This window comes from Giraffa tippelskirchi, chromosome 7 (assembly GCF_054371585.1).
Source record: "Giraffa tippelskirchi isolate mGirTip1 chromosome 7, T2T-mGirTip1v1.2.pri, whole genome shotgun sequence".
NCBI classification, from domain to species: domain Eukaryota; kingdom Metazoa; phylum Chordata; class Mammalia; order Artiodactyla; family Giraffidae; genus Giraffa; species Giraffa tippelskirchi.
The window spans coordinates 159,344,969-159,360,151 of NC_137281.1; the positions used below are offsets into that span (position 1 = coordinate 159,344,969).

The 15,183-nt window shown below is 37.0% G+C and overlaps 1 protein-coding gene across 9 annotated transcripts in view; it reads right to left on the reverse strand.

Moving 5' to 3' along the window:
* The window catches only part of EML5 (EMAP like 5), a 156,521-nt gene that overhangs the window by 101,575 nt on the left and 39,763 nt on the right, over positions 1–15,183 (reverse strand). For all 9 annotated transcript variants that reach the window (XR_014059527.1, XR_014059526.1, XM_081510333.1 and 6 more), the window contains exons 6-8: positions 12,552–12,687; positions 10,783–10,984; positions 497–634 (exon numbers count right to left, since the gene is read on the reverse strand). Coding sequence is in view for 7 of the 9 variants with exons in the window: in XM_081510333.1 (XP_081366459.1) it covers positions 497–634; positions 10,783–10,984; positions 12,552–12,687 (476 nt within the window). In the remaining 2 variants the exon portion in view is untranslated. The remainder of the gene's footprint in view (positions 1–496; positions 635–10,782; positions 10,985–12,551; positions 12,688–15,183) is intronic.

The following is a 15,183-nucleotide window of genomic DNA, read 5'->3' on the forward strand; positions in this document are numbered from 1 at the left end:
AAATGACTGTATAGAAATCAACTGACTGCACCATATCTATAGATATTCAACACAAGATGTTAACTGCTTTAACAATTTCTTTAAACTTTCTAATTATCCAAATGAAGGAGGAGATGCAGGCATTTTTTTCCAAAGCATAAAGCTGCAAACAGCAACAAAAATTTCACTCATTTTTAAGTTTCAAGGTCTCCTTCTCCCTCTTCTATGGCAGAAGATCATTACTGAAAATCAATACTACCAAGAAATAGAAATCAAGACCCAAACTTGTCTCAAAATTTTATTCATTAATTTACTAAGCATTCTTAATCTCCAAAACCAAAGTTTGAGTTAATTTTCTGACAAAGCCATTTTTATAAACGTATTTTTATATTTAATGAAACTAATATCTGAAAAAATATATTAATAAGGGAGAGGGAAAAGTGGGTAAATGTAAGTATTACATACTCTATCTCACTTCACAGAAATTTGCTGTTTCTATTTCTACCCTAACACATACCTTACTCTAAGTACAGTGAATGAGCCATCCTTCATTCCAAGGGCAAGATGGATCCCATCCACATTCACAGCCGCACAACGAATTGGTTCTTCCATATTACACCTTGCTATTAGTGCATGATCAACCAGGCTCCATATTCTGTAACATTTAATTAAAATAAAAGAGTAGTTAGCTAATGTGTGCTTTAAAATGTTAGAACATATAAAAAAATGTTGGTTAAAATAATTTCATTTTAAGGAAGAAAGATAAATCTAGGTTTTTAACTGTATGCTTTGTGGCAAAGAATTCTTGTCTACAAAACTAGAAATACTGCTAATGCTTAAAATGACAAGTTTTAATAGAATCCTTTATTTTTAAGACAATGTAATGATATTAATTTTTTTAATCATTTATTTTAGATAGAGGATTTCTACCCTGATCAAAGGGGAGATACATATATAGTATACTGATGTATGTACACACCATATTTATAGTCTTTTAATTTAAGAGTGACACTTCAGATTATGCAAATTCAGTCTTTTCCAGACTCTAATGTTAAAAAAAACTGTAACAAGTAGTAAAAAATACCCATTGTTTGAAAGTTAAGAATTACACTCCCAAATAACCTGAACAAAGACCAAAATTACCAATGAAAATCAGTAACATTTTGAATTAAACTATAACAAACTTCTAGTGATTGGTCTGCTCAAGTTACATTTCTTCTTGACTCGGTTATCACAGTTATGCCGCTAGAAATCTATCCACTTCTTCTAGGTTGTCCAATTTGTTGGCGTGTAACTCTTCATAGTATGCTCTAACAACTTTTTTTTCGTATTTCTGTGGTATCAGTTATTTTTTCCTCTTTCTTCATTTCTTATTTTGTTTGGTTGGGTCTTTTCTCTTTTCTTCTTGGTGAGTCTGACGAGAGGTTTGTCAATTTTGTTCATCTTTTCAAATTATCAGTTCTTGGTTTTATTATCTTTTCTCTTTTTAAAAATATTCTCTATTTTATTTATTTCCTATTTGGTCTTTATTGTTTCCTGCCTTCTGCTCATTTTGGGTTTTGCTTGTTCTCTAATTCTTTTAGGTGGTAGGTTAGTTTGTTTGAAAATTTTTTTGTTTCTTGAGGCAGGCCTCTATCACTATAAATCTCCCTTCCAAAACTGTTTTTGCTGCATCTATAGATTTGTAAAGTTGTATTTTCACTTTTGCATGTGTCTAGCTAACTCTATGATTTCTTCTTTGATTTCATCATCAACCCATCTATTTTTTAATAGCATGCTATTTAGTCTCGGGATCTACCAGCCTGGGGCTGCCCTGGTGGCTCAGCTAATAAAGAACCTGCCTGCAATGTGGGAGACCTGGGTTCAATCCCTGGGTTGGGAAGATCCCCTGGAGAAGGGAAAGGCTACCCACTACAGTATTCTGGTCTGGATAATTCCATGGACTGTAGAGTCCATGGGGTCACAGAGTCGGACACGACTGAGCGACTTTCACTCACTCACTGTATTTAGTCTCCAAGTGGTTGTTCTTTTCCAGTTTTTTGTTCTATGGTTGATTTCCAGTTTTATACTGTTGTGGTCAGAAAAGATGCTTGAAATAATTTCTATTATCTTAAAATTGCTAAGGCTTGTTTTTTGACCTAGTATGTGATCCATCCCAGACAATGTTTCAAGTGCAATTGGAAAGAAAGGGTATTCCAGCTTTTTTTTTTTTTTTTTGCATGTAGTGTTCTATGGATATCAATTAAGTCCGATTGATCTAATGTATAACTTAGAACTTCTGTTGCCTTACTAGTTTTTTGTCTGGATGATCTGTCCACTGATGTCAGTGGAGTGTTAAAGCCTACTACTATTGTATTACTGTAAATGTCTCCCTTCATGTCTGTATTTGTTTAATATATTTAGATGTTCCTATATTGGGTACTAGTGGTAAAGAACTCACCTATCAATGCAGGAGACATAAGAGATGTGGGTTCTATTTCTGGGTTGAGAGAATCCCACAGAGGAGGGCATGACAACCCACTCCAGTATTCTTGTGTGGAGAAATCCCATGGACAGAGGAGCCTGGCAGGTTACAGTCCAAAGGGTCCGACACGTCTGAAGTGACTTACCACACATGCATATGTTGCTGCTGCTGCTGCTGCGTCGCGTCAGTTGTGTCCGATTCTGTGCGACCCCATAGACTGCAGCCCACCAGGCTCCTCCGTCCCTGGGATTCTCCAGGCAAGAACACTGGAGTGGGGTGCCATTTCCTTCTCCACACATGCACATACTGGGTACATATATGCTAACGAGTGTGATATTCTCCTTTTATACTGATTTCTTTATTACTATATAGTGTCCTTCTTTGTCTTTCTTTATGGCCTTTGTTTTAAAGTTTATTTTGTCTGATAGGAGTATTGTTATCCCCACTTTCTTGCTGTTTCCAATTTGCATGAAATATCTTTTTCCTTCCCTTCACATTTTTCACTCTCTGTGTGTTTTCTGCCCTGAAGTGTGCCTTCTGTAGGCAGTATATTGGAGATTCTTTTTTAAAATCCAATCTGCCACTCTGTCTTTTAATCAGAGTATTTAGTACACTGACATTATGCAAAAATATTAAATGCCAGCTGGATGAAGCACAAGCTGGAATCAAGATTGCCAGAAAAATATCAGTAACTTCAGAAATGCAGATGACACCACCCTTATGGCAGAAAGTGAAGAAGAACTAAACAGCCTCTTGATAAAAGTGAAAAAGGAGTGAAAAGGTTGGCTTAAAACTCAACAGTCAAAAAACGAAGATCATGGTATCCGGTCCCAAAACTTCATGGCAAATAGATGGGGAAACAATGGAAACAGTGACAGACTTTATTTTGGGGGGCTGCAAAATCACTGCAGATGGTGACTGCAGTCATGAAATTAAAATACGTTTGCTCCTTGGAAGAAAAGTCATGACCAACCTCGACAGCATGTTAAAAAGCAGAGACATTCACTTTGCCGACAAAGGTCCATCTAGTCCAAGCTATATTTTCTCCAGTGGTCATGTATGGATGTGAGGGTTGGATTATAGAGAAAACTGAGCACTGAAGAATTGATGCTTTTGAACTGTGGTGTTGGAGAAGACTTTTGAGAGTCCCTTGGACTGCAAGGAGATCCAACCAGTCCATCCTAAACGAGATCAGTCCAGAATATTCATTTGAAGGACTGATGCTGAAGCTGAAGCTCCAATATTTTGGCCACCTGATGTGAAGAACTAACTCCTTAGAAAAGACCCTGATGCTGGGAAAGATTGAAGGCAGGAGGAGAAGGGGATGACAGAAGATGAAATGGCTGGATGGCATCACCGACTCAACGGACATGAGTTTGAGCAAGCTCTGGAAGTTGGTGATGGACAGGGAAGCCTGGTGCACTGCAGTCGATGGGGTCACAAAGAGTCAGACACGACTGAACTGAACCGACATTAAAAGTAATTATTGATAAGTATGTACTTATTGCCATTGTAATCCATTTTCCAGTTGTTTATGTAGTTCTTCATTTCTTCCTTTTGTGTTTTTCCTTTTGTGGTTTTATGATCTTCTTTTGTAGTATCCTCGAGTTCCTTTCTCTTTGGTTTCTATGAACCTACTGTATATTTTTGACTTTTCGTTACCATGGAGTTCAAGTATATTAACCTATAACCATATCAGCATCATTCAAGTTCAAACACATTCTACAAGATTTACATTTTTGTAACTCCCCTCCCCAACATTTTGAGATTTTGATATCTGATGTCTTATTTTACATCTTCATACTTCTGTTTTTAAGTTTACACGTGGTTTAAGTGGCCTTCAATCCTTACTATATATTTGCCATTCCTATTGTGATTTTTCCCTTTCATACAGATTCTTGATTCTTTTCTATTTAGAGAATACCCTTCAATATTTCTTTCAGGGTAGGTACAGTATTGCCAAAGTCTACTTTGTCTTAGAAATTCTTTATCTCTCCTATTCTAAATGATAATCTTGCTGGACAGGGTATCCTAGGTTGCAGGGTTTTTTTCCCTTTCAGGATTTTGAATACATGTCATTCCATTCTGGCCTGAAAAGTTTTCGCAGAGAAATCAGCTGTTAGCTTTATGGAGGATCCCTTGTAATGGACTCTTTTTTTGTCTTGCTGTATTTAGAACCCTCTCTTTAACTTTTGTCATTTTAATTATGATATGTCTAGTTGTGGGTTTGTTTGAATTCATTTCATTTGGGATCCTCTGTTCTTCCTGTATCTGTATACCTGTTTCTTTCTTTAGGTTTGAGAAGTTTTTAGCTCTAATATCTTCAAATACATTTTTTACCTCCTCTCTCATTTCTCCTTCTGGAACTCCCATGATGCATAGGCTGGTACATTTTTCTTTATCCTGTAGGTCTCACATATTGCTCTTTTTCTCATTTGTCTTTCTATCTGCTGTTCTGATTGGATGATGTCCATTATTCTATCTTTCAGATCACTTCTTCATCCTTCTGTGTCATTTAGTCAACTATTTGTTGCTTCCAGATTGCTTTTTATCTCAGTAATTGACTTATCTATTTTTTGTGTGTTGTCTATTTTTGACTGGTTAATGTTTATGGTTTTCAATTCCTTGTTACAGTGATCTGCATTCCTATCAGTAATCTTTCCTAATTAATTTAGCATTTTTATTTTACCTTTTTGTACTTGGGGTATGATAGACCGGTAAGCTCTGTTTCATTATTTGTTCTTTCAGGGAATTTCTCTTGTTCTTTTAATTGGGAGTAGTTCCTCTGCCTTTTCATTTTACTTAACTTTTTCTAATTTATTTTTTAATTGGAGGGTAATTGCTCTACAATACTGTGTTGGTTTCTGCTGTACAATGTGGATCAGTCATAACTCTCTCTCTATATATATACATATATCTCCCCTCCCCCTAGAGCCTCCCTCCACTCTGTCTCTATAAATTTAGAAGCAACTGTTTTCTACTATCATCTTAGAGTTGTTTTTAAGATGTTTTTATGTGTGCGTGTCCCTGTGTAGACTATGGGTGTCCAATGCCTTTGGTGTGAGGGTTGGTTTTGGTATGAATGCCAATCACATCTTTCCCAGGGTATGCTAGCCACTATCCCCTTGACGGGGAGGCAGAGGTGCTGGGGGATCTAAAGCCTGTTTGGGGAGTATAGCAGGACTTCCTCTCTGCTCCACGGCTATTACCACTCTGTCAGGGACAAGACTGTCTCAGCTGTAGGAGTAGAAGCCCTGATGATTGGATTTGACAAGGCTCTGTTGCCCTCAAGCATGTGACCTGCCCCAAAGGAAGCAAGTGCTGAAGCAAGTGATGCCCGTGCACTCACAGAGGGCCTACCTGCAACCGTGCAGGCGTCCATGGCTCCGTCCAGGAGCAGGCTGAGACTGTATCCCTTCCTCTGTTACCTTCACCCCAGATCTATTATAAGGCCGTGGTATGGAACAGGCTGAGGCTGGGCTCAGGGTCTTGTAGCTGCAGGAACTGAAGGGCTGCACTGCTGCCAGAGATCTGGGCTGCCTCAGTGGCAGTCTTTGCCCAGGATCTGTCTGGCCCAGGTCGAGCACTGTCTGAAGTGTGCAGTGGGTGGGGCCAGGAGACACCTGCTGGGAGGCCAGCGGCTGCATGCTCCTGTGTGGATGACAATGGTCGCCACCCCCCGAGCCCCACAGTCTGTCTCTGCGTCGTTTCCCAGGGCCTGGCTGGCCTAGATCTTGTGCCCAGCTGTGGCGCAGTGAGCAGGGCCAGGGTGTTTGCTCCACTCAGACTGGAGAGTGTGGGTGTGGTAGCAGCCTCCAGTGCAAGGCCGTCTCCATCTTGGCTACTGGCAGGTCAGCATGTGCACACCCCTTCAAAGTGGGGTCTAGACCGGAGGCCTCTGTCTGTCCCAGTGGCTCTCCCAGAAAGCAAGGGGGCTCATCTCCTCTGCACTGGACCCTAGCACTGGTACGCCCAGATCGTGGCTCAACCTGCTCGCTCTCCAGGGCTAGGTCCTCCCATGCAGACCGACTCCTTTCAAATCCCTCCCAGGGGTGCAGGTTCCAACCTGATACTTTTCTTCCCATCTTACCAAGTCACATGAAGATCTTTCTTGCATCTCTGGTTGTATAGGAGTTCTGCCAGTTTCCAATTAGTTTTCTATGAGAATGTTTCCATATGTTGATGTATTTTTGATGTATTTGTGGAGAGGAAGTGAGCTCCACATCTTCCTACTCTGCCATCTTGAGCCCCCTCATTTTTACATTTGTAAATGTTTGAAATAAGTTATCAAAGAATAACATTTTGAGTCATGAGAAAATTATATGAAATTCAAACTCAGATTTCAGTGTCTACAGATCAAGTTTTATGGGAACACAGCCACACCGCTGTTTCCATACTGTCTGTGGCTGCTTTCATACTGCAGAGGCAGAGTTGAATGCTTACAGAACAGATGGTAGATGGTGGCACTCGCCACCTCGTTCTGCTCCTTTGATGCAATACAAATTACAGTGACACTATTATAACCTGACAGAATCTCAACTGCTATGTGTATTGTCACATCATGGCATTTTATTATTTTTTATTTCCAATACATACCCATCATGTCATAACGAGAACAAAAAAAGAGAAAACTGAACTCTGAATGTTGTGTTTTAAGGCACAGTAGAGTGTGGATTACACAACTACTGAATTAGATGGTAAAGCATTATGTTTATTATTCAGTGATATTATAGCTATCCTAAAAGAGTACAAAGGTACATTAACATAACCAGACTAAGCACTTATCACGATATTTTCAACTCACAGGAAAGCAATAGTCAGAAAAATCAGAAAATTTAAAATCTCATTGTAGCAGAATTTCTTTGCACATTCAAAAATTAAAATGAGGTTTTACTTAAAAAAAACCTACTAAGAAAGTAAAAAAACAAGTGGCTCATTTTTTACACAAGCAAAGAAAAGTTGCTTATTGGTAATGAATTAACTAAGTCATTTTGTTTTGTTGCAGCTGAAGAAATATGTCCAGAAAAAATAAATTTGTTTAAGAAAATTAGCCTTTGGGCGAGAACACTTGCTTACAGAGTTGAGGGTTTGGAAATAACACCAACAGTTAATTAAAAACAAGGAAAATACTTTTGAGTGGTTTTCCTAGAGTCTTGATAAATCAACAAATATTATTGTTACTACTAAGTGGTCTATTTGAGGAGTCAATGCCAAGTTTGACGTGATAAAGAATTAGCTTTTATGAACAGTTTGCATGGAATAACTTACAGGCTAGAATATTTCAAAGACATTAGCGAGAAAGCAGTAATCCAATACAACGTCAAGTAGAATTACACTGGGGTGAAAAACATGTAGGGGGGAATGGCTTAGACAAATTTATAAAGCCCATAAAAATTTAAGTTGTTTAAAGCCTTATGATTATTCACTGTATTATTTTTCACAATTTTGCACACACACACACACAATCTTGAATCATGTCTTTTAGAACCAATAGTGTTAACAGTGAACTTCATATTCTCCAGTGGATTTAACCATAGTTGGTTCTGAGTTTCTGTCAGGAACAGAAGCTAAAAATCCTGACTTGCCCTACAACACTTTCCAATTAAAACTTCCCCAATTTTGTTATTTGGGGGGACACTAGTTTGGGAAAGATCCTGGTGTTCTTACTTGTTGCAGGTAGTAATACATCCTTTCTTGTCTCGATCTGTGGTTTGACTGTGTCTTTTAGTTTGGCACCCACCAAGAGATGAACCCAGTTTTCAGGTAACACAATTACTTTTTAAAGGACTAGCTGGCCTTTTTTCATAGTTACGCAGCAGCCAGTAACAGCTGTCCTCCTAAAATGGAAGAACTCCTAGCAAACTAGCTGTGAGTAAAGTGCAGCCCCACACCAAGTTTCCATGCGGACAGTGCTACGGCATCTTCTATCCACATAAAACCAAGCAGCACAAAGACAGTAAGTGGCATGACTGATTAACAGACCACTTAAAATATCAGTAGTTACCTGGAAAGAATGAGGTTGCATCCCCACCTCACTTCTTACAATAAAGTAAATTTTACAAAGATTAGGAGTTAAACATAAAAAATAAACCCACTAATATAATAGAAGAATATACTGGAAAACTTTTTAACCTTAGGGAGGATTTCTCTATGCTAGAAAACTCAGAAGTCATAAAAGAAAATGTTGATAAATTCAGATGCATAAAACAAAATAACAACAAAAACTTTTTCATGACAAAAGATCTAAGCATAATAAAAAAGCAAGTAACAAGGTGGTGAAAAGTATTTGCAACTTTAAGGTTTAATATCATAATATGTAAAGAGCTGCTAAAAATAAAGAAGAAAGATATCTACAATGCTACAAAAAAATGGCAAGAAATGTGAATAGGTCATAGAAAGGATTCTATGGAACTAAGTATTTTTTACTTAGTAAATAGGAAAGAATTAAGCACTTTTCTGCTTTTCCTGTGCAAATTGTATCTAGGATAATCAAACAGTTAATGAGAAGAAATTCTTTTTATACAAACATGGTAGCTAAAAAATGAATAATGAATAATAAAGTTAGAATACCACTATTTGAAACTCAATAACATAACAGATTTAGGTCATATATTCTCGACAGGGGTAATATTGCCCCTCAAAAGCTAAAAATTAGTTCTTAGGGGCAAAAATCTTAAATATTACAGTAGTTTGTGCCTCTCTTAAGTGCCACAGTACAAATACATGTATGTACATATGCATACACACATACATATTAATACATTCATGCATACAATTTTTTGTGGTGCTAAAATTTCACAGGGAAGGAGTGCAATTGGGGGAGAAATGTCTTAAAAGTCTCATTAGGAGAGCAACAATTTTTAAAAAGTTTGAGAAGTATTGATCTAGATAACAACCATCAATGGCTGCAAATACGGCAAAAAGGAGACTACATATTACCATCAAACAAGGACACACATTACCACCTAGGAAATATTTTGAGTGAAAATTCCCAACTGCATCTCATCAAACTCTAGATCTAACTATCAGTTTACAGAATACAGGGAAGAGGTAATGCATTAAAATATACTATAGGTATTCAAATCCAGAATGTGGAGAACTCTAGAGGGCAAATATTAAGTTTCTTCAACAAGTAAACTGTAAAGAGAAAAATCAAAAAGGGAAGAAGGGAAGCTATAGAATAAAAGAGATTTAAAGGACATATTAACAATTGCAATAAATGGATATTATAAGTCTAATTCTAAGAAGCAAAAGGAATACAGTGATAACAGTATTGTGGTGGTATTTAGAGTTATCTTTTAGAGATACAAATGGAAATATTAATACAGATGAAATGTAGACAAAAGACAATATCAAAGTGGAAAAAGTATCTCAACTGATATCACTGATCAGTGCTTCGCAAACTTTAGTGTCTCGAAAATCCTTAATTGGTAGATTTCTTATACAAGATCCTGTATAAGACATGATAAATTTGCATTGCTTACTAGTTTCCTTGTAATGTTGATGTTGCTGGTCTAGGAATCACACTTTAAAAACCACTGTCACAGACAAAAGGCTAATTGCTGCTTTCATATATAGACAGGTATTAGATCCTATATTAAAATAATTAGAAAAAGACCAACAAACTAAGAGAAAATATGCAAAGAGCTTGAACAAACAAGTCAAAGAAAAGGAAATATAAATGTCCTCTAAATATATGAAAACATACTCAAGATCCCTCAATATGAGAGAAAAGCATATTTGTAAAACATAACAAGGTATCATTTTTCACGGTTTGGGGTGATTAGTGCTGGCAAGAGTGTGGGAATAGTGTGGGAGAAAAGGCTCTGTCACACGTTGCTGATAGGTGTGTAAATTGTTATTGTCTCTGTGTAAGGCACTATCTATTAAAATTTAAAAGGCATGTATCTTTTGAACACTAATAAGAATTTATCACAGATATATTCTTATTTACACATGGACTAAACAGCAAAGGTACAATGATATTCACTGCAAGCACTGCATTTAGAAGCACAAAACTGGAAGAACCTAAACTTCCATCAAATGATAGTTTAACTGAATAAACTATAGTACATAGGGGAATATTATATAGCTGTTAAAAGAGGAGGTAGTTCCGTATATTTTTATATGAAACAAACTCTAACTTAGGCTTTTAAGAGAAAAACCCAAATCTCATAAACAGTTGTTAATTCTATACACTGTTGGCACCTGTTATGTTCATTTGTTATATCAAAGTTGATAAAATTTAATATAAGGTTTTTTTTTTTTTTTTTTAAGTTTTTCTTCTGTTGCTCTAAGGACAAATTCCAGCCTATGCAATTACTCTATGATTTGCTTACCTGACTGAACGATCATCACTTCCAGTCACGGCCAAAGGTTTAGTAGGATGGACAGCAAGTGCCCAAAGTTCACCTTCACAATGCCCTTGCATAATGAGGAAAGGTTTGTTTCTTTCATGAACCACAATTTCAAAAATTTCGCTGTCCTGTGTTCCAACTAGAATGTGGTCTCCTCGCCAACAAACACTCCTTACAGACAAACCTAGTCAAAATTGAATTGTATTTAAGATCAGTACTGTGATAACAGAATGCTAATCTGCCTAAACCCCTATTAATTTTTGTATCTTTTATACCTGAGGTGTAAGATAAAAGGAATCTTGGGCCCACACATTTTCTTCATTTATCCATACTGTTTTCTATGTGAAATATTTCTTTTTATATACCCAGTTTCTACCCATCCTTTAGGACATATGCTCTTCTTCCTCATTAGACAACATCAGTCATAGTCTGATCACTTCCTCAGTCCAAGTCTGGTAACACAGTGCACATCATCCACAGAGTAATTATTCGGGGGTTACCCTCAGGTGCTTAGTGGCTCAGTCGTGTTCGACTCTGCAGCCCCATGGGCTGTAGTGCATCAGGCTCCTTTGTCCATGGGGATTCTGCAGGTAAGAACACTGGAGTGGGGTTGCCATGCCCTCCTCCAGGGGATCTTCCCAACCCAGGGATTGAACCCAGGTCTCCCACATTGCAGATAGATTCTTTACCATCTGAGCCACCAGGGAAGCTCATAACTACCTTCACAGAATTGTATTATTTTTCTCTTAGAATAATCTGATTTTTATGTGTCTATATTTCACCTCTTCAATGTGCTCATAAAATCATTAAGAAGAAAGATTTCTACTTTTTCTCTATACAATCCCTTTTGCAACCTCAGGAAAGCTGGTATTTCCCTCAGTTTCCTCATCTATATAGTATGGTCAACAATGAGGTACTGTGTAACTTACAATGTTATGAGAATCAAATAAGAAAAAGTATCAAATTATTTTGTAAACTCAACAGTATAAAAATGCTCAGCAAAACTCATGAAAATAGTATAATAGCTAACATTTACTGGATGATCATTATGTACCATACACTCTTCTAAAAATTTTACATATATTAGCTCATTTAATCCTCTGAGCTATTTCTTCTTTTTCTCATTTTACAGATGATGGTATGCAGCCCAAGGTCACATGTCTAATAAGTGACTAAAATATGGCATAAACATAGACCTGTGTAACTTCTAATCCTACTCTTATAATACAACACTAGTGGGTAATATGTTTACTTTTGTAGTGAAAGACTGTTTTATTACATCGATTTTTAAAAATCCTCCAAAGAAAAAATTATATGTTGGTTGCTGACAAATTTGGATGGAGGAAAAACACACATATATGCACTTAAACAATCTTAAACAAAAGTTCCTCTAACTCTCAACACACTATTTTCAACAGTTTATTTGCTAAAGTTACATTTAGCATTCAATAGTAAAATATTTCCAAAATTTAAGGTTACCAAAGTAGTGCCTATCACATCTCTCTGTGGGTCCCATTATAGCTGGCATCAGACAAGAAAAGAATCTTTCTCATAACAGTAAACCTACACAGTCTTCAGGCAAAATTTATCCTCATCAGCAGAAGGATTTTAATTAAATGTATCCAGTATGAAGGAGCAAATGTAAGCCTCATTTATATTTATAAAACATACTTTAAATTTACTGAAAGAAAGAGACAATCCTTGGTATATTTAGAATCTGCCTAATAATGAGATAATTGCTTTGTTATTACCTTTGTACCCCTGGTCTGTTTCCCTGAGATCAATCACAGTAATTGGTTTAAAAGTTAAATCCCAAAGACGAATACAGCCATCTCTGCCACCAGTAGCAAAGCCTTCTTCACAAGCATTCATGCTAAAAATTCCTGCCTAGAAGAAGGAATAAAATAATTTAACAATAAATGCTTTTTAAGAAAATACACTACATGTGACAGTAGAAACCCAAGTAAAAATTTTTTGATATGGCATAAGAATAGTCAAATGCATCAGCAAATACAGATGATAATCCAGAAATAAATCTACGTATATACAGGAACTCACATGACCAAAGTGGTATTTAATGATATAAGAGGAAATTAAGTTAAACCTATACCATATACAAAAATGAATCAGACAAAACCAAAACATACAGACAAAATTCTAAGTGTAAAAAATAAAACAAGTATGTTAGAAAAGAGTCAGAAGAACACTTATGTAACTTTGGGCTGTGAAAGAACTTTGTAAGTGTGGCAGTTACCCACAAGCCATAAAGGAAAACTTAAATGTTTCATATGAGAAAAGATATCATAAGTAAAAACAAACAGACTGGGGAAATATTTGCAATGTGTATGACTGTCAAAATGTGTATGTCAATGTGTATGACTAACACACAAACAAAATAAAATCCAACAACAAGAACAAAAAAAAGAGCAAAGGATAAGTAACGATTAACAGAAAAGGAAATTCAAGTACAGTTGACCCTTAAACAATGCAGGAGTTTTGTGGAGTCAAAAATTCTAGTGTAACTTAGAAGTGAACCTCTACATCCAAGATTTCTCCATATCTGCAGTTCCACAGTATCTGCAGATTTAACCAACCACAAACTGTGTAGTACTACAAAGCTCTGGTTTTTCCAGTAGTCATGCGTGGATGTGAGAGCTGGACCATAAAGCAAGCTGAGAGCCAAAGAATCGATGCTTTCGAATTGTAGTGCTGGAGAAGACTCTTCACAGTCCTTTGGACTACAAGGAGATCAAAACGGTTAATCCTAAAGGAAATCAATCCTGAATATGCACCGGAAGGACAGATGCTAAAGCTGAAACTCCAATACTTTGGTCACCTATGCGAAGAGCCGACTCACTGGAAAAGACCCTGATGCTGGGAGAGATTGAAGGTAGGAGGAGAAGAGGGTGACAGAGGATGTGACGGTTGGATGGCACCATCAACTCAACGGACATGAGTCTGAGCAAACTCTGGGAGATAACACACAGCTGGGCATAAGCACGCACGCACACACACACACGCGGTATTTACTACTACAAACAATCCCCATACAAGTGGACCCTTAAGGTTCAAACCTATGCTGTTTAAGGGTCAACTGTAGTCAGTAAATATAAGAAATTTCACAAATAGATGGGAAAGAAAATTAAAACAAATAGTTAATATTTTTCACCCAGAAGATAAGCAAAAATTTACAATAGTGATCACGTCCTGAGCTGACGAGTATGAGGAACAAAATGGTATTTTTATACTGATGGTACAAAATGTGAAATGCCACAACTTTCACTAGAATCTGCTCTTTCTGGTCTTCAGACATTTTGCTGAAAGCTACTGCTGCTCTAAGCAGTTCTTAAGTATACTTACCATGAAATGTATTATATATTTAATAGTGATTCATATCAATATGTGTGTGTGTGCTCAGTCATGTCTGACCTCTTTGCAACCCTATGGACTATAGTCCACCAGACTCTCGGTCCATGGGATTTCCCAGGCAAGCATACTGAAGCGGGTTGCCACTTCTTTCTCCAGGGGATCTTCCCGACCCTGTGACTGAACCTATGTCTCTAGTATGTCCTGCACTGGCAGGTGGATTCTTTACCACTATGCCACCTGGGAAGCTCTCATATTTACATGTTTAATAGCTTTTCTACTTGAGATGTTCCTGGTAACAATATGGCGGCTCTATGCTCTCCAGCTCCCTTTACTATGTGAGGGACCCAACTGCTAAAATGACCAAATCAAAAAACACTAAAAGGTCTTCTCCAAAAAAATTTTATCTTGTATTGGGGTATAGCTGACTAACAAAGCTGTGATAGTTGCAGGTGAAGAGCAAGGGACATGCCTCCATTCTCCCCCCAAACTCCACTCCCATCCAGGTTGCCACATAGCATCAAGCTGAGTCCATGTGCTATACAGTAGGTCCTTGTTGGTTACCCATTTTAAACACAGCAGTGTGTACATGTCCTTCCCAAACTCCCTATCTCCTCTCTCATCCTTCCCCCGGCAACCGTAAGTTCATTTGCTAAGTCTGTGAGATTCTTTCTGAAAAAACACCGAAAGGTTTTAACAACAGATCTTTTTCACTGGTTTGGTAACTTATTATATGAAAATCTCATGAAGTACAAAAATCTGTCACTCACTTAATCAATGATATTAAAATTAAAAAGTTAATATTATTCTAGAACTATCCCCAAATTTCCCACTGGTAAATTAGCTACAAAAGCACTAGTTTTATTCTAATGTGGTTAATCTAGAATACTTCTAGGTTAAATTTAACAAGCTTTTTCCAATAATGAAAAAGACACCATACTAAAACAATGGTTTGAACAAAATACTAATTATACTAATTTAATTGCATAATGTTTCTTCATTGAAATCTTGAAAACA